Here is a 19,593-nt window from a genome sequence, read left to right as displayed (position 1 = left end):
GGATTTATGATTTTTAAAATTAAAAAATATATATAATAAAAATATTTTAGTTATTTTTTATAATAAAATTATTGTAATTATTTTTTATAAAAAAATATTAATTTAAACCGGTTCAATATTTAATTTATCGATTTTTTTATTAAATCATTTTATCTAATTTAATTTTAACAAAAATAATACGATTTAATTAATTATATGTATTAAATTTTAATTACTAAAAGATATATTAAAAAAACATATTTTAAACATAGTTTCAAAATATATTAATTACTTGTAAACCAATTATCCCATCTGAATTCTCAAGTAGTGCAAAATGACCGCAGAAATTCTCCAATAATCCATTCAAGCCTGGAACCTCGAAATACTTCACATCCCAAATTAAGAGGGTTTTCAAGCTGTCATCACATTCCCCTTCCCCACTCTCTCTTTTTAATCACAAATTTAACGACGTCGCGTTTACACTGCTTCTTCGTAACTCGTACACCTAACAAATTTAGTTACTATAGTATAGTTACCATCCTACACACCTTGGGATTCTAAGTTTGTTTCAAATCTCTCATATTGCGCATGAAATCCTGCTTCCCAATTTGACCCCTTTTTGTTTGCTTTCCATGTTCCTGCCTTGCTAATCTCGTTTCTCACTAACATTTGGAAGGAAATTAAACTAATCTGGAAATATTAAACTAAGTAATTTAATATTAGTAGTAGTCTTGTATTTGTATACATTTTCCTAAGCTACATGGCAACAACAACGAGGACCAATTTAGTTCTACACAATTACACACATCAATTTCTATTGCTAACGCCAACGGGGAAAAAGACAAGAACAGGGAGCAGTTATTAAACATTATAACGTATGAGGTTACGTCTCTACTAATAAATAAATAAAAAAAAAAAAGTGAATAATTGAGAAACAGGTAGTGTTTCAATCTTATGATTAATGATGGTGGCTAAATCCACTTAACCATGTGATAAGTTCCATGTAGATGTTTTACCAGAGACACGAGGAAGTTTGAGTTGCGTTGAAAAGGCGGGAAAAGCGTCTCCGGCGATAATAGAAAGCGCGTTTAAGCCTAGAGAAGATGAGCAGCCTCAACCTCCGAGCAGACCTTAACCGTAACCAAACGACTTTCTTGACTCTGAACAAAGAGCCTTTGATTCTATCCACTAGACTCTTCTTTCGGCAGAACTGGTAGCTTCTCAGGAACACCTGTCTCTTCTCAATCATGGTGTAGCTCTGCTCCGGGTAGTAGTAGTTGTATCCAATGGATGACTCACTTCTGAACAGTGGATTCTTCACACTCACACCCTCCATGATTATTATTCGATCTCGCTACTATGAACAAACAAAAAAGATACACATATATATATTAGAAAAGAAAGAACGTGGTGTGTGTAGTGTGCAAGTGCAACAGTAGAAATTCAACGCACCTGGTTTTGTGTTGATTTGTTTGTTATGCGTTCCGATTTAGCTTACCACTGTTGAAGGTAAAGTCTAATTAGACAACTCATTCTTTGGTGTGCTCCTTTTTTTCTTCTTTACCTTCTCCCCTCGATGACTGGGGGTGGCTGTTGCCTGTTGCCTGTTGCCACTTGCCACTTGCATTATTATTTTAAGCACTTTAACACGTGGACAGCCTGATAAGCCGTTGTTCTTTTAGACGGACGGTCACGTGCCTTTTGTGTTCCTCTTATATTTGACCCTTTACCATCCCCTCCCCCCCCTTCCTCCCCCGGGGCCCTTCTCTCTCTTAGTTTAATTCCTTTCTTTTACTCAATTATGGATAAAAAAAAATAAGAAAAGAAAAAACAAACACAACCAACTAATAGTGCAACTAACTGCATTTAACTATAAAAAAATTCTAATTTCAAATAGCACCTAAAAAGTTACCTTAATTTCAATCTCTTTCCCATTCACAATTAAAAAAAGAAAGCATGGGAAAATAATAATATGAATGAAGTGAACAATAGTTTAAAATTAAAAGCTGAATTATAATTAAGAGTAATTATTTAAATTAGTCCCAAGAATTTTAAAAGCGGATATTTTAGTCTTCAAAAAAAGTAACACACACATTAATCTCCAATGTTTATCTCCGTCACCCAAATTAGTCCACAATTCAGTTTTTGGTGTGACTCATCAACGGAGACTGCTGAGTTGGCATGTTTAGTATCCAACGTGGTCAGTAACCTGCACAGGTGTTCGTCACATACATATTGGTCCCTATCCTAATAAACAAAACAGGGTCGTTTTGAGTATGTAGAAACACAGCATTGCAAGAGGAGAATAAAAATCACGTTTCTTCTCTTCCCTTTCAATCCTTTTCACTGCAAAAAGACTTCAAACCCCAAATATTTTTCAATTTTTACAGAGAGTCCTACCTCATCACCACCCGTCTCATCTCCCACCTCATCTCCAACATCACGATCGTGACGGATGTTGTAAATTTCATCCATAGAGGTTAGCATTCCATTACCCAGACGTCTCTCCTAGATGCGTCAGCACCAATTCGTAAGGAAGAGGCATTGAAGTGGATTTGATCACCATTGAAGAAGCGCATTGAAGAAGGTGAGACCATGTTTGAATATGTTTATAGTTGTTAGAGTCGATATATTATTTTGTGGTGTATGTTGCATTACAGAGCACAATGCTATGCCTTCAAAGTCTCTTTAATTTTGTATGCATGTTTCTTGACAGTTACTAAATGTGTTGAATGAATATTTTTTAGTTTGTTTCTTTTAAAAAAATTGTCACAGTAGAGCTAGGTTTATATGAGTATGTTTGTTGATTATAAGTATTTATTCATACAGGTAGATGGAGGAATTTGAGATCTCTGTTTTCCACCATGGTGGACATTTTGTAAGGGATAACAATAGAGTTCTTCGATATATTGATGGAAGAGTTGATAAATTTTCTAAGATGGATATTGATCTGATATGCTTCTTTGACCTGCAAACACTAAGGTTTGGATTATTTGGATTACAAAGCTATGTACTGATTTGATCCTACGACACCTGACTTAGAGAGTGGGCTGCATCCTATAAAAAGAGACCTGAAAATTAATCAGATGCGTGAGAATAAACTAAAGAACAAGGATTTGAAGGAATTTTATTTGTATTTTGATCACCTGATAATGATTACTCCTCCTGAGGGACTCGACATAGACTTTGACGTTGATGCAGATATTGAAGAAGAGTCCAGTGATGATGGGGTAGGAAAGAAAAGCTCAAAGATGGTTAATTTGAAAAAGAAGGCTTCAATAGTTGATAACAAATGTACTGCTATGTCAAGTTCTAGGCAAACTGAGGGTGCTAAAAAATCTGGCAATGTAAAGTTTGATGGAGCAATTGGTGCTGAAAGCCCAAAATATTCTGGGCCTATTAGTGCTACAAGGCCAAAATCTACTGGGCCTACTAGTGCTAGAGTCTTAAAATTTTGTGGGCTATTGGTGTTAAGGCCAATTCCAAGAACCCAAAAAATACTACACAAAGGGGTGCTAGGTCAACTTCATTTGGGACAAATTTTGGTGAACAAAAGAGCTACTATTCCAAGATCAGAGGATGCAAATTCTGGTGAAGATGATGAACAAAGTACAGAAAATGTAGAGAAAGAAGATCCAATCTTTGAGTATGAATCAGAGTCATTATTGACACCGAAAAGTTCTGAAGATGAAAGAGAGAGGTATGAATTTTCACAATTTAATGATGCTGCTGGATTTGGAGAGGTGTATTTTGAATTGGGAATGGAATTTGCCACAATTGAATTTTTCAAAACTGCTCTGAAGGATCATGCTATTTATGAGGGAAGGAAGATTAGGTATATAAAAAACGATCAAAGGAGAGTTAGATGTGATTGTGAGTATGGGGTGAAGAGGATAAAAAAGCCAAGAAAGGCAAAGGGGGTCAAGGAGGCATCTACTAATCAGAATGCAGAGGCTGCAAATGAAGAGGCTGTGAATGAAGAGGCTGCAAATGTAACTTTTGGAACTGATTCTGTTAAAACTGTTACTGCTAAGACCGCAAAAGTGGATGCTGCTACTACTGATGTGCTTGCTGTGGGTGGTGGTGCTATCAAACTTAATCCTTGTCGATGGCTAATTTATTGTGCATAGGATAATCATCTGAAGAGTTACCAAATCAAGACTTATATATCTCAACACACCTGTGTCAGAGAATTTGGCAGCAATATGGCTGATCAGAAGTGGGTAGCCAATAAGTTGGAGAAGAGGCTCCGAACTCAACCTCATATTACTCTAAGTGAGGTTTATGAGCACATCAAAATCGACTACAATGTTATCATTAATGGGAAGATGGTGTATAGGGCCCTCAAAGAAGCAAGAGAGTGTGTGATCGGAAATGAGAGAGCACAGTATAGTAAGTTGAGGGATTATTTGAGTGAGATCCTTAGGAGTAACCTAGGAAGCTCCACCATATTAGATGTGACACCGATGCCTCAGTCCCCTCCATTGTTCAATAAGCTATATATTTTTCTAGATGCTTGTAAAAGGGAGTTCAAAGCTAGGTGTAGAAAACTAATCGAACTTGATGGTTGCTTCTTGAAGGGCTACTTTGGGGGACAACTTCTATCGGCTGTAAGTCAGGATGCGAACAATCATTTCTATGTGATTGCGTTTGCTGTTGTTGATAATGAAACTAAAGAAAGCTGGAAATGGTTCCTCACGTTGTTGCAAGAAGATCTTGGGGATCAATATATCCATGGATAGAATTTTATTTCAAACCAACAAAAGGTAAAATTATATTTAGCTTAATATTACTAACGAATGGATTTTTGACGGTCTAGAATTTCACAAATAAATTCACGTTGCTAGTATAGTTTCTAAACCAACAAGAATCCTTTCGTACAAAAGATTGTTTGTCACAAGTAACAAACCCCTAATAAAATTGATAACCGAAGTATTTAAACCTCGGGTCGTCTCTCAAGGAATTGCAGGGAGGTGTTCTTATTATTGGTTATGAGTCATATAAATTTGGGGTTTTATGTTGAGAGATAAAAAGAGAAAATTGCAAAGAAAATAAATTAATAACAATAAAAAACCTTGACTAGGAGAAGATTAATTGGAAGTTCTATCCTTGTTGGATTTTTCAAGATTAATAGTAAAATATTGTTGTTATTACTTGGTTAACTCTCAACGAATGAAGAAAAGTCAAGTTAAGAGCCTACATCTATTCACAAGTCCTAATCCTCTCCCTTAGGAAGGATTAGCGTTGCAACTAGAGAGCAAGCCAACAAACTCCAATTATTATTTAACTCTGGAGTCTTCCAACTCAAGGGTCTCCAAATATTAATCAACTCCAAAGTCAAGTTGAGATCTACTTGGCTAACATGAATAACATTTTCATAAATCATAAAAGAAGTAAAAAGGGAACATGGCAATTAAAATTAAATGGAAGCAATTAAACAAATAATAAGATTAAATGGAAAGATACTCTTTGTATTAATAAATTAAAAGAACATTGAACCTGGAATTGAGAAGAATTTGAAAGAAGAAATCCTAAATCCTAAATCCTAAAAGCTAGAGAGAGGAGAAAGCCTCTTTCTTTAGAATCTACATCTAAAACCTAAAATTGTGTGAATGAAAGTTGTGTGATGAATGGATTGATTCTCCTACTCTGTAGCCTCTAATATGTGTTTTCTGGGCCAAAAACTGCATCAAAAATAGCCCAGAAATTGCTGGGATCACCCTTAGCGATTATTGCAGTGACAGTACGTCGCGCTTGTCGCGCGTACGTGCCAGGTGCGCGTGCGCGCCGATGGACTTTTGGCCAATGTGCGCGTGCACGTGCTTTGCGCGTGCGCGTCCTTAAACGCCAGATCAAATATGACAAATTATATATCGTTGCGAAGCCCCAAATATTAGCTTTCCAATGCCACTAAAACCGCCTCATTTGGACCTCTGTAGTTCAAGTTATGATCGATTGAGTGAAAAGAGGTTAGGGCTGACAGCCTTGCAGTTCCTTCAATTTCTTGTATTCCTTCCACTTTTTCATGCTTCCTTTCCATTCTCTAAGCCATTCATGTCCTGTAATCTCTGAAAATACTTGTTGAGTTAAGAAATTAACTAAATTAATTAAGTGATGACAAACATTATTTTTGGGCAAAATAAATAATTAGTGTTAATTAATCATAATTACTTATTAGTAATTGTTTATTGTTGCAGGCCAAAATTCAATAGCCCAAATGAAATGAAAAGCAATCAGCAAGGATGTTGGGCTGAAAGCAAAATTAAGAGCACAAGAAAAAGCAAAGAAAGAAGCCAAAGAAATCAAAACGGGCCAAGCATATCACTACCTGATCCAAGCCTGATCTGATTTCAGAAAAGAAATTCCCTCCATCTTACTCCAACCAAAGCAACGTTCCCCTCTCTTTTGTCATAGTCAAATCAGAGCTTCAGAAAAGTAAGAAAGAGAGAAAGAGATTCTCCCCTAAGCTAGTAACCAAAGAAGTAAGTGAGAGAAGGTTTAAGCTTGAAAAACAGAATGTCAAATCAACAAGTTTAAGCCAAATCTAGTTAAGAAAAGATCAAAGGCAAATCATTTCCTCTTGCATGCATCAGATCTTCTTCTCTTCTTTCCAACTCTCTGCTCTATTCAAAATGGGATATGAAGGAAAGCTAGTTTCTGTTCTTCTCTACTGTGAATCCACGGTCTTAAACATAACTTGGGGACCAAGTTGGTTTTCAAGGGCTCAGATCAAGTTGACTATTGGAAGACTCATGTGGTTGCTACTTTATGGCTTTCGATCAAGATAAAGAAGTCAGAAGCAAAGTTTCTGATCTGGAGATTAAGGAGAAAAAGTGAATCCGTGGGTTGGTGAAGCTCAAGGCTCAAGGTGTTGACCTTGGAAGAAGAACCAAGGAACATGCAAGGAGATAAAAGAAGCTTGCTGTTTATTCAGAAGGCAAGGAGAGTTAACCAGAATATTGAGGTTTTGTTCTGAGAAATGTTCTTTGAGAAAGTTCAACTAACTGGACAGTGTAACCTAATCAAAGGTGCATTCTGCCAGTATGAAGAACTGAATCAGAGGCTTGCTAATCTGGTTTTCGCATAGCACAAAGGCTGTTGATGAAGTCAATCTCCTTCATGTTTTTACTGATTGTAATGTACTTTTCTAAGTTTATCTTTCTGTAATTTTTTGTGAGAAAAGGCATTGTGAGAAAGCTCAAGTAAAAGCCATGAGTCAAAAAAAAGGCTGAGTGATACACTTTTGAGAAAAGCCTAGAGTTATTTTCTGATTTCTTTAGGTTAGTTAAGTGTCTTGTATCTTGTACCTGTTTGGTATCCCTTACTTAGTTGGGTTAGCACTAAGAGTGAATAGTTAGGAGTTAGCATAGCCAATGTCAAGTTAGGTTAGAACTTGAATGTGAAATTGGTGTATGTAATACTTTTAACTATAGTGAAAATTCCTCCATTGTTGTGGAGGATACTGGACGTAGGTTGCATAGCACAAGGCAACCGAACCAGGATATATGCTGGTGTTAGCTTTTCTTTTCTCTGCTATGTTATGTTTTCTGATATTCATGAGACAAAAATAAATTGTCTCATAAATTTTTGCTGTTGAGTAATAACAGAATCAGAATTAAAAGTGTAGATCTAAAAGGGTTAAAACAGCAACTTAAAAGGAAGGCATAGATTCAACCCCCCTTCTCTAAGCCTACCACAACCTTCAATTGGTATCAAGAGCTAAGGTCTCAAGAATCAAGCTTAATCGCTTGGAGCAAAGATCCAATGAGGAACAACTTGGGCACAACCACTGTTACCTACACCCTCACTGAAGGCCAATCAAATAACTGGCTACCTTTCTTCAACGGGAAGAACTACTCCTACTGGAAAGAAAGGATAAGGATCTTCATCCAATCCATTGACTACAACATATGGAAGATTGTTGTGAGCGGTCCCAAGATCCCAACAAAAACAAGTGCTGATGGAGTGGTGACTCCAAAAGAAGAAGCTGAGTAGAACGAAGATGACAAGAAAAAGATAGAGCTGAATGCTAAAGTAATCAACCTTCTTCACTGTGCTATCAGCTTTGAAGAGTACCGGAAGGTGTCTAGATGCAAGACAGCCAAAGAAATTTGGAAAAAACTTCAGGTTACACATGAAGGCACTAAACAAGTCAAAGAAACGAGGATTGATATGCTGCGAAAAGAGTACGAGATGTTCAACATGAAGGATGGAGAAAGCATTGATGAAGTGTTTGAGAGATTCTCAATCATAATCAACAACCTTGATGCTATGGGTACAAACTATGCAGAACAAACCTTGGTGAGAAAACTCCTTAGAAGCCTCACAAAAGAATGGAAAAACATTGCAACTGTCCTAACCGAGAGCAACAACATAAGTCCCATAACCTATGATGAGCTGAGAGGAAAACTCCTTGCCTATGAAGCCACACACACAAACACAGATTCAAAGAAAAAGGGAATAGCCCTCAAGTCTCAGATAGAACCGAAAGAGAGTAAGTCTAGTGATGGTATTTCAGATGATGAGCTTTTGTTTTTTGCTAGGAGATTTAGAAGGATGATGAAAAACAATGACAAATACAAGGGTTCAAGTTCAAAGGACCACAAGTTCGACTTGAGCAAGGTGACATGCCATCACTGCAAGGAGGCTGGACACTTCAAGCTAAACTGTCCAAAGCTCAAAAAGGAGGATAAAGGAAAGGAAGAGAGTACTCATGGCAGCTTGGGAGGATCTTGAGAATGACTCAAATGAAGAAGAAGAATCTGAAGGTGAAGACAAAGATTGTTTCATGGCTGGAAATAACAATCTTGATGAGGTAAATTACTATGATTTAACCATAGATGATTTACATGCTATTATTGATGATCTCACCTTAAATACATCAAAACTGCTAGATAAATACAATGAGTGCAGATATGAAAGAGATGTGTTAAGAGCTGAAAATAATTTTTTAAAAGAAAAAGTGAAGGAAACTGAATGTGCTTTGGACATCATTAAAGAAAATAGATTTCTAAAATCTGAATTTGAAAAATTAAAAGGAAAGCACATTGTGGATCCTTCTCATGAGTTAATTGCTGAAAATGAAAGATTAAATGATATGATTAAAAGGCTGAATTGTGACTTAGCAAAATTTGCTCAAGTTTCTAGTTACTTGGACAAATTACTTGCTAGTCAAAAACCATTGTTTGAAAAATCTGGTTTAGGCTACTTAGCCAAGGAAGATGCAGTTTTAAATACTTCCTCTATAAAGTTTGTGGCTTCTTTGTCAAATTCCAAATCCATACCAAACAAATCGGGTATTGGATATGTTTCAACTCTTGAAAAAAACTGTGATGAAGTATACACAAGTGAAACTGAGCCTTCACCAAGAACTGATCCGAGCTCAAACCGGCCAGTTTGGGTTACATTTCGAAAAATGAGGATGCTTTCAAGAAACTAATTTTCTACAACAAAATCTCATTTTCAAAAAATCCAAAGAGTTTCAAAAATTCTGGTGAAAATATTTTTGCAAAGAGGAATAATTATAACAAAAATAAATTTGTCAAAAGAAATCCATCTCCTCCTAAAACCAGAAAATTTCAACCATTTAATCACTTCAAGCAATATAACTCACCTCAATTTTAGCAACACATATAAAAAAATCATTGTGTTAATTGCAAGAAATTTGGTCACTCATATGCACAATGCTTCATTGAAAAGAGAGTTGTAGGAAACAAAGTTTACAATGTTGTTTGTGATTTCAATGCACTTGGGCAACCAAGATGGGTTAACTTCAAAGGATCCAAATTAATTTGGATACCTAAGGCTACTTGAAACTCTTCATGCAGATTTGCCTAGCATCCAAGAACAAAAAGGACATGTGGTACATGGATAGTGGATGTTCAAGGCACATGACTGGAAGGTCAACCTACTTCATCAAACTAAACAAGTATGATGGAGGTTTTGTGACCTTTGGAGATGATGGTAAAGGTAAAATCATTGCTGTTGGAAAAGTAGGTAATGAGCAATCAACTTTCATTGATTAGGTACTTTTAGTATGTGGTTTGAAGCACGATCTTTTGAGTATAAGTCAGCTGTGTGATTTAGGATATTTAGTGACTTTCAAAAGATCTGAATGCTGTGTTGTGAATGAAAAGACAAATGAAGTGATGTTTGTTGCCAAGCGTTTTAATAATATATATGGACTTACTCTTGATGAACTAAAGGATCAAAATGTAGCTTGTCTTCACTCTAAAGAATATGAAAAGTGGTTATGGCACAAGAGATTGGGCTATGCAAGTATGTTTCAAATAAACAAACTTGTAAAGAAAGAATTAGTAAGAGGTCTTCCGTTGATAAAGTTTGACAAAGACATCACTTGTGATGCTTGCTAAATGGAAAAACAAACAAAAAGTTCTTTTAAACCAAAGAAAGACATATCTACTAAAAGACCACTTGAGTTGCTACACATTGATTTATTTGGTCCAACAAGAACTCAAAGCCGAGGTAGTAAACATTATGGTTTAGTAATTGTGGATGACTATACTAGGTTTGGTTGGGTTTTATTTCTTGCATACAAAAATGAAGCCTTTTCGGCCTTTGAACCTTTTTGCAAGAAAATTCAAAATGAAAAGGATTTGAAAATCTCTTCTATAAGAAGTGATCATGGAACTGAATTTGAAAATAATTTATTTGAATCCTTTTGTGAGGAATTTAGAATATCTCACAACTTCTCTTGTCCAAGAACACCACAACAAAATGGTGTGGTGGAAAGGAGAAATAGAAGCATACAAGAGATGACAAGAGCTATGCTTTGTGAGAGCAATGTTCCAAAATTTCTTTGGGCTGAAGCGGTTAACACGGCTTGCCACATTTTGAATAGAACAATCATAAGGACATTTTTGAAGAAAACCCCTTATGAACTTTGGAAAGGCTACCCACCAAACTTAGACTACTTACACATCTTTGGATCCAAATGTTTTATTTTAAATAACAAGGATAATTTGGGTAAATTTGATCCAAAGGCTTATGAGTGTTTGTTTGTAGGATATTCCACAACTAGTAAAGCATATAGGATTTATCATCAAGATGCTAGGATTATTGAGGAGTCCATACATATTACTTTTTGTGATACTAATTTGGTGCAAAGCATTTTGGAAGATTGTGATGCAGGAAATCAAGCTCAAAAGGACGTTGAAACTGGGCAAAATCAAGAAAATGGAAAGTCTGCTCAACCTGACCCAGAAATTGCAGTTGCTAAAAATTCAAGAGACAATTCTATTTTGTCTCATAAATCTGAGGGAGATCCTGAAGCCAGCAGCACCCAAAATCCCTTGGTAACTGAATCTACCTCAAAGTCCATCAGACCTCATGAATGGAGATTCTTGAAGAATTATCCAAAGGAATTTGTCATTGGGGACGTCTCTCAAGGGGTTAGAACTCGGTCATCCACCAGAAAGGCAAATGAAGAATCGAACATTGCCCTCTTCTCACAAATAGAGCCTCAAAATGTCAAGGAAGCCCTTAGTGACCCTTCTTGGGTTAAAGCAATGGAGGAAGAGCTTCTTGAGTTTGAGAAGAACCAAGTGTGGACTTTGGTTCCAAGACCAAGTGGAAAGAAAGTGACCGGCACCAAGTGGATATTTCGGAACAAGTTAGGAGAAGATGGCAGCATTGCAAGAAACAAGGCAAGGCTTGTGGCACAAGGATATGACCAAGAAGAAGGAATAGACTTTGATGAATTCTTTGCCCCTGTTGCCTGAATGGAAGCCATAAGACTTCTCTTAGCCTATGTTGCATTTTGTGGTTTTAAATTATATCAAATGGATGTGAAATGTACATTTTTGAATGGTGTGATAGATAGAGAAGTGTATGTGGAGTAGCCACTTAGTTTTGAAAACAAAAAGTATTATGATCATGTTTTCAAATTATCTAAAGCTCTCTATGGTTTAAGACAAGCTCCTAGAGCTTGGTATGAGAGACTTAGTTCTTTTCTTTTGAAAAATGATTTTCAAAGAGGCACCACAGACACAAATCTATTTATCAAGAATTCTAATGATTCCTTTATTCTAGTTCAAATATATGTTGATGACATTATTTTTGGATCGGCAAATGAATCCCTTTGTTCTGAATTTGGAAAACTCATGACAAGTGAATTTGACATGAGTAATGATGGGTGAACTTAATTTTTTCCTTGGGCTGCAAATTAAACAAACTGAAAATGGTATTTTCATTCATCAAGAGAAGTATGCCAAGGAATTATTTAAGAAATTTGGTATGGAAAATGCCAAACCCATGGGAACTCCCATGCACCCTAATTCTAAATTAGATAAGGGAGAAACTGAGAAAGATGTAGATGAGACTAGGTATAGAGGAATGATTGGTTCTCTTATGTACTTAACATCCTCTAGACCCGACATTATGCAAAGTGTTGGATTGTGTTCAAGATTCCAATCCAAACCTATAGAGTCACATCTTTCAGCAGTTAAAAGGATCATTAGATATGTTCATGGCACATCCAATTTTGGTCTTTGGTATCCTAAGATTGATGATTTTTCTGCAGTTGGTTATTGTGATGCAGATTTTACTGGTGATAGAGTTGATAGAAGAAGCACTTCAGGCCTATGTTGTTTCCTTGGAAAGTCCTTAAATATTTGTTCAAGTAAGAAGCACCCAACAGTGGCCTTATCCACTGTAGAGGCTGAGTATATAGCTGCTTCTTCTTGTTGTTCTAAGCTTTTATGATTAAAAACACAACTTGTTGATTACAAATTAAATGTTGAAAATATTTCCTTGATGTGTGATAATATGAGTGCCATCAATATTTCTAAAAATTCAGTTTTGCACTCTAGGACTAAGCATATTGAAGTGAAATTTCACTCAATAAGAGAACATGTCCAAAAGGGAGATATTAGTATTCAATTTGTTAATCTGAGGAGCAATTAGCAGATATTTTCATAAAATCATTAGCTGAGGATAGATTCTGCATGCTTAGGACTTGTCTAAGAATTTTGAGTTATGATTCCTTATTTGAAAAATGCTGATGTATTTGCTGGAGCTTTTTGTCTCATAAACAGGTATAAGACAATTCTGGGCAAGTGATGAACGTTTCCTTCAAATCAGCGTGTTTTGGGCTTGTTTCAAGTGAAAGTTAATCTGGGCCAACCTCAAAATCAGATCTAGAGTGGCCCAATGTGTTTTCTTAAATCCAACCATCTCTGGGCCCATATATGAATGTTACATTTTTGTTTGGTTGTTGTGTTTGGTGGGCTGTGTGCCTAATTTATTTTGAAAAAGATTTTTATTTAATATTCTTGATCCAAAAAAATTTTCAGTTTGATTTAAATTTTTAAAAGTTTTTAAAATTTAAAATTAATTTCCTGTTTTAATTTTTGAATCAAATAAAATCTTTCTTTTTATGAGGTCAGGTCTTTTCATGTCATTTCAAAAGGTGATGCAGTTACATGGTTTTGAAAATTCACTTTTGGGTACGGTTACCAACACTCCCTCTCTTCCCTCCATAACTTCTCCTCAAACCCTTCGGTTTCTTCCCTCTCACTCCACTGCTTCTCTTCCATCAAAAGCCTAAATCTAACCAAACGGGGAAGAAAGTTATTGCTAAAAGAGCACCACGTGAAAAGATTCATAAGCTTCCTAGACCATCAACTCACTCTCAAGACCCTACTTTCACTCCTTCACCTTCTCCTCCTACCTCTCCTCCTCGCACTACTCCCATGGCTCGAACCAAGACCACGCTAAGGTACCCTGCCCCTGCCAAGCCGACACTGCCACCGAAGGCCGCAACTTCCAAGCTAGGCTCCTCAAAACCTGGTTCTGTGAAGCCTAGCTCCTCCAAGGGAAAACGTATGGCGGTTGAGGAACCTGTTCCCGAACCAACACAACCCAAATCCAGGTCGGTTCCTGTGCGCTCTCAACGAGGTAACACTCGAGTCCCTCTCAAAAATGTTAAAGAACCAGACATTGGACCTTTTGATCACAAAGCTCACTTTTTGACCTCTCACTCGAACTATAACCCCTATAGATTCAAATCTGCCATGAATAATAACTTTTATGATGGGGTTATCAAGTATCGCACCCTATGTCCATCTTTTCTCGCTGATCTGCCATCTTTGAAAAGAAAAGGTTTTTCAGTTGTTGATAACTTGATTTTTCTGGATTGGAATCCTCTTTTTGAAATAAAAAAGTCTGTTTATCCCTTATTGGTCAAAGAATTTTATGCAAACATGACTTATCATGAAGGCACTGCTCATTCATATGTAAAGGGACGAGACATAGTTTTAAACAATGAAACCATCAGTGATGCTTTGAAGTATACTGATGTTGGGCCTTGTGCTTACACTTCTGTTAAGTGGGATGATGGAGTTGGAATATCTTACCATGATGCATTGGCTCACATTTGTGAACATGTTTCCTTAATTGATGGTATTACACCTACTCACAAAGCCCTAGGATATGAGCGTGCTCAGTTGCACCGAATGGTCAACCACATTATTCTGCCTCAAAGTGGCTCATATCAAAGGGTTTCCTACACTGATACTCTTGTTTTATATGCCCTTCTCACCAAAACTGAAATTTCATTTGCATACTTGATGGTTAGATATATGTTTGACTATGTTAGGAGTGAAAAGGACAAAGCACTTCCTTATGGCATGTTTCTAACTTGCATATTTGAGTATTTTGGTGTTGACTTGACCAATGAGGAATATGAAAATAGACATTCATACCTAAAAAGGGGTGGTTCAGTGAAACATAATAAAGGACCTACTCGATCTGAAAGGGTGGTCTTAGATGATGAAGATGATGACTTTGTTCTTGAGGATTCTCTGTCCCTCTCCACTGAGGGTACATCCATCTCTACTGGGAAGAAATTTGCTTTGCTGAATGTGGTAAAAGATGTTGTTCAGGAGTTCGTTTCCCAATCAAATCACATGATTGCAATGAGCAAAGAGCAAAGAAAATTAGCTAGCAAGCATGAGAATTTCCTAAAGAAATCAAGGGATAGAGTGGCTGTGTTCATGACCTTCATTGATAACCTTCAAAAGGATGCAGACCATGCCACCGATGTTGAAGAGGGAGCTGATTCGGAGGGGAATGGTTCTGATACCAAGGAATTGTCTCATGAAAACTGCCACTGCTGCTTTCTATTTTATCTCATGACTTATGTTTCTTTTACTACTGTTTAACAGTTTCATTTTGGATAACTGTAATAATTCTAAATACTGCTGCACTTTTGGTAGTTTGGTTAGTTCTTTGAACTATGATCTAATTCTTTTCTGCAGGATACAAGGCATTGTTTTCTTGTTGCTAATACTTATTTTCTACCCTTGATGACAAAAGGGGGAGTAATAGGTGCAATGGCTGAAATGCTGAATGTGCTGAATGCTAAATTGACTGAAGTTGCTTTTGTTTACTATTTTTTTTTTGTAGATTTTGTTTGACTGCTACAGATTTTAATAATCTTGATTTACAAATGTTTGCAAATATTGTGAACTATTGTGAATGAGGTTGAAAACTTGCTTTATGATATGTTGCTATCTTGACCTTGACCCTAATGTGTTAAAGCTCTATTTTGGCCATTAAAACTATCACTATTTGTTGCATTTTTGGTTAGTATATAGCATCTGTTTGGTCCTATATAAGCATATGTAAACAGAACAAAGAGAAAAGCATAAATCCAGGGAAAGCTAATTCTGAAAAGGAAAGGGGGAGCAACATAAAAGCAAATGACAACAATCAAAGAGAGTTTCTAAACCTTACTCAAATTTATTTTCTTTTGATTATTGCTTAAATTATGTTTGTCATCAAGGGGGAGATTGTTGAGTTAAGAAATTAAATAAATTAATTAAGTGATGACAAACATTATTTTTGGGCAAAATAAATAATTAGTGTTGATTAATCATAATTACTTATTACTAATTGTTTGTTATTGCAGGCCAAAATTCAATAGCCCAAATGAAATGAAAAGCAATCAGCAAGGATGTTGGGCTGAAAGCAAAATTAAGAGCACAAGAAAAAGCAAAGAAAGAAGCCAAAGAAATCAAAACGGGCCAAGCATATCACTACCTGATCCAAGCCTGATCTGATTTCAGAAAAGAAATTCCCTCCATCTTACTCCAACCAAAGCAACGTTCTCCTCTCTTTTGTCAATAGTCAAATCAGAGCTTCAGAAAAGTAAGAAAGAGAGAAAGAGCTTCTCCCCTAAGCTAGTAACCAAAGAAGTAAGTAAGAGAAGGTTTAAGCTTGAAAAACAGAATGTCAAATCAACAAGTTCAAGCCAAATCTAGCTTAAGAAAAGATCAAAGGTAAATCATTTCCTCTTGCATGCATCAGATCTTCTTCTCTTCTTTCCAACTCTGCTCTATCCAAAATGGGATACGAAGGAAAGCTAGTTTCTGTTCTTCTCTGCTGTGAATCCACGGTCTTAAACAAAAATTGGGGACCAAGTTGGTTTTCAAGGGCTCAGATCAAGTTGACTATTGGAAGACTCATGTGGTTGCTGCTTTATGGCTTTCGGTCATGATGAAGAAGTCAGAAGCAAAGTTTCTAATCTGGAGATTAAGGAGAAAAAGTGAATCTGTGGGTTGGTGAAGCTCAAGGCTCAAGGTGTTGACCTTGGAAGAAAAACCAAGGAACATGGAAGGAGATTGCTGTTCATTCAGAAGGCAAGGAGAGTTAACCAGAATATTGAGGTTTTGTTCTGAGTAGTGTTCTTTGAGAAAGTTCAACTAACTGGATAGTGTAACCTAATCAAAGGTGCATTCCGCCAGTATGAAGAACTGAATCAGAGGCTTGCTAATCTGGTTTTCGCATAGCACAAAGGCTGTTGATGAAGTCAATCTCCTTCATGTTTTTACTGATTGTAATGTACTTTTCTAAGTTTATCTTTCTGTAATTTCTTGTGAGAAAAGGCATTGTGAGAAAGCTCAAGTAAAAGCCATGAGTGAAAAAAAAGTCTGAGTGATACACTTGAGAGAAAAGCCTAGAGTTATTTTCTGATTTCTTTAGGTTGGTTAAGTGTCTTGTATCTTGTACCTGTTTGGTATCCCTTAGTTGGGTTAGCACTAAGAGTGAATAGTTAGGAGTTAGCATAGCCAATGTCAAGTTAGGTTAGAACTTGAATGTGAAATTGGTGTATGTAATACTTTTAACTATAGTGGAAATTCCTCCATTGTTGTGGAGGAGACTGGACGTAGGTTGCATAGCACAAGGCAACCGAACCAGGATATATGCTGGTGTTAGATTTTCTCTTATCTGCTATGTTCTATTTTCTGATATTCATGAGACAAAAATAAATTGTCTCATAAATTTCCGCTGCTGAGTAAAAACAAAATCAGAATTGAAAGTGTAGATCTAAAAGGGTTAAAATAGTAACTTAAAAGGAAGGCATAGATTCAACCCCCTTCTCTAAGCCTACCACAATCTTCAACACTTAACACCCATATCAAGACATTAAATGGTAATAAGAGAGGATTAAACATATCTAAATTAAGACCAAAGAAATATGTTTTCAATCATAGCACAAAATCAGGAAGAAAAATGTAAAACATGCGAATTCAATGAATAAGTGTGAGATTAGTGGATAAAATTCACTCAATTAAGCACAAGATGTACCACGAAATAGTGGTGCATCAATTACCAATGCCAAATGTGTTTTATTATGCTAGTAATAATACTCAAATTATATGAGCTATTAGTTAATTTGTAGTTAGTTTTAAAATTCTGATAAGTATTTGACATGTCGGTTAAACTGCTAATTTCTTGGTTAGTTGATGGTTAGTTTTAACACTCTTAAATTACTAATTTCTTAGTTATTTGATAGTTAGTTTTAATATATTGATTTTTGTCCTTCTTGTTTCGTTTTCTAGCTCTTTAGTTTTGTGGATAACCTACCTCTACTTTGTAGCATATCTTGAAGTGTTGCCATATATGATATTCCTTTTTTTGTAATGGTGCCAAAACCTTTTTCTTGTTGTTGTTAAGATTGGTTAAATGCAATTAAAGATTGTGTCTCACGACAGGGTTTTATGATATTTCATCCTGTTGTTGTTATCATAGGTGTATTTGTTCATGCTTGACTTTATCTTATGCATATTTCTACATATAGGACAAAAAAGCTAACTATAGTACATATATTTTTTTTCTCGTTGCTAGAAAAAAGAAAGGGATAGATACTTTGAATGAGAAAAGGAAATGAGACAAACATAATAAAAAAACCCCAAAACTGTGTCAGGAAAGGGGTAGATACTTTGTGTGAGTTGTTATTAGTTGTTAATGATTTATGTGAGTTGTTATTAATTGTGTGTGTCTTCTTTTGATGGTCTGAGATAGGGTCTGTTGCCTGCGTTAAAGGAGGTGATGCCTCACGCACATCATTGGAACTGTGTCAAGCATATCTGGAAAAACTTCACAAACCGATACAAGGAAAAAAAGTTAAAAATATTGTATGGGAATGTGCTAAATGCACCACTGATGCCGAGTTCTAGGCAAGTATGAAGAAGTTGAAAATGATAAATGAGGATGCATAGAGCTACCTTGCAAAGTTTGACCCAGCTTGCTGGACCAAAGCTCACTTCAGTCACGGGCCAAAGTGTGACAACCTCACCAACAATATATGTGAGGTTTGGAATGAAAAAATAGTTAAATATCGGTTCAAATCCATTTTGACTATATGTGAGGAGCTTCAGTGCTATATTATGAGGAGGATGACAAAATACAAACAAGTATTAGAGATCCACATGGGCTCCGAAGTGGTTCCTACTCAACAAAAAAGGCTTGACGACATGATGAAGGATGTTAGATATTGGCAGCCAGTTTGGGTTGGTGATGATGAGAGGAGAATATTTGAGGTCCAACAGGGATCAAAGAAGCTTCCTGTCAATCTGTCTCAGAACAAATGTACCTATAATGCTTGGCAATTAACAGGTACTACATTGTCAGTTAATTTTTGTTTATGAAATTGTTGTGTTTTAGTTCCTAAAAGTATGTCTTTTATGTAGGCCTTTCGTGCACCCATGCACTTGCTGCCATAGCTAGAAGGGGTGATAGACCTGAAACATATGTGCATCTACTTTTGAATATTGGAGCAGCTTTAGCGACATATCAACACTGCATCCAGCCTGTTAACTCCAAGGAGTATTGGGAGAAAACAAATTACTTGAATCCAATTTCTCCAAAGCTAAAGAGGCCAGTAGGTAGACCAGTAAAGAGAAGGAGAAAAGATCCATCGGAAAAAGAAGCTAGCAGAATTGAAGGCAACAAAGTTAAAAAAATATTTCGGGTTACATGCAACAAGTGGGCGAGACTGGTCACAATTTCAAGACTTGTAAGGGTCTTCCAACAGCAACAACTAGAAGATTAACTAATCCTACCAAAATAACAACAAAGGTTAGAGCAAATTTTGGAACCTTAACTCAACCGGCAAAGGAGATCCATGTATCCCAATCAGCACCCCAAGTGCAGGTAATAACCACGACCAAACATATTGTTGCATCACTATGGGGGCTGTATTGTCATTTTTAAAATAGCTCAAGGACATTTTGTGGATATATTTTTGTCTGTTTTAGAATGTGGTTGAGCATTTCCATCTGACTCAGGCAGCAACAAACTCATCTGGTT

The 19,593-nt window shown here is 36.3% G+C and overlaps 1 protein-coding gene across 2 annotated transcripts; it reads right to left on the bottom strand.

The window, feature by feature from the left end:
• Positions 1–665: 665 nt before the first annotated feature.
• On the bottom strand, positions 666–1,600 carry LOC130948176 (uncharacterized). Of its 2 annotated transcripts, none has more exons than XM_057876892.1 (2): positions 1,432–1,600; positions 666–1,336 (listed from the first exon to the last, which is right to left on the bottom strand). In XM_057876892.1, exon 2 carries the CDS (start codon positions 1,313–1,315, stop codon positions 992–994), a length of 324 nt encoding a protein of 107 aa, XP_057732875.1. In that variant the 5' UTR covers positions 1,316–1,336; positions 1,432–1,600; the 3' UTR covers positions 666–991. The 2 variants fall into 2 exon arrangements, with proteins under 2 accessions (XP_057732875.1, XP_057732876.1); XM_057876893.1 differs by having other exon boundaries at positions 666–1,333; positions 1,432–1,585.
• Positions 1,601–19,593: the final 17,993 nt, after the last annotated feature.

This window comes from Arachis stenosperma, chromosome 9 (genome assembly GCF_014773155.1).
Source record: "Arachis stenosperma cultivar V10309 chromosome 9, arast.V10309.gnm1.PFL2, whole genome shotgun sequence".
In the NCBI taxonomy this organism is placed as follows: domain Eukaryota; kingdom Viridiplantae; phylum Streptophyta; class Magnoliopsida; order Fabales; family Fabaceae; genus Arachis; species Arachis stenosperma.
Note: the sequence above shows the minus strand (reverse complement) of the source record. Positions and strands in the feature narration are given on the sequence as shown.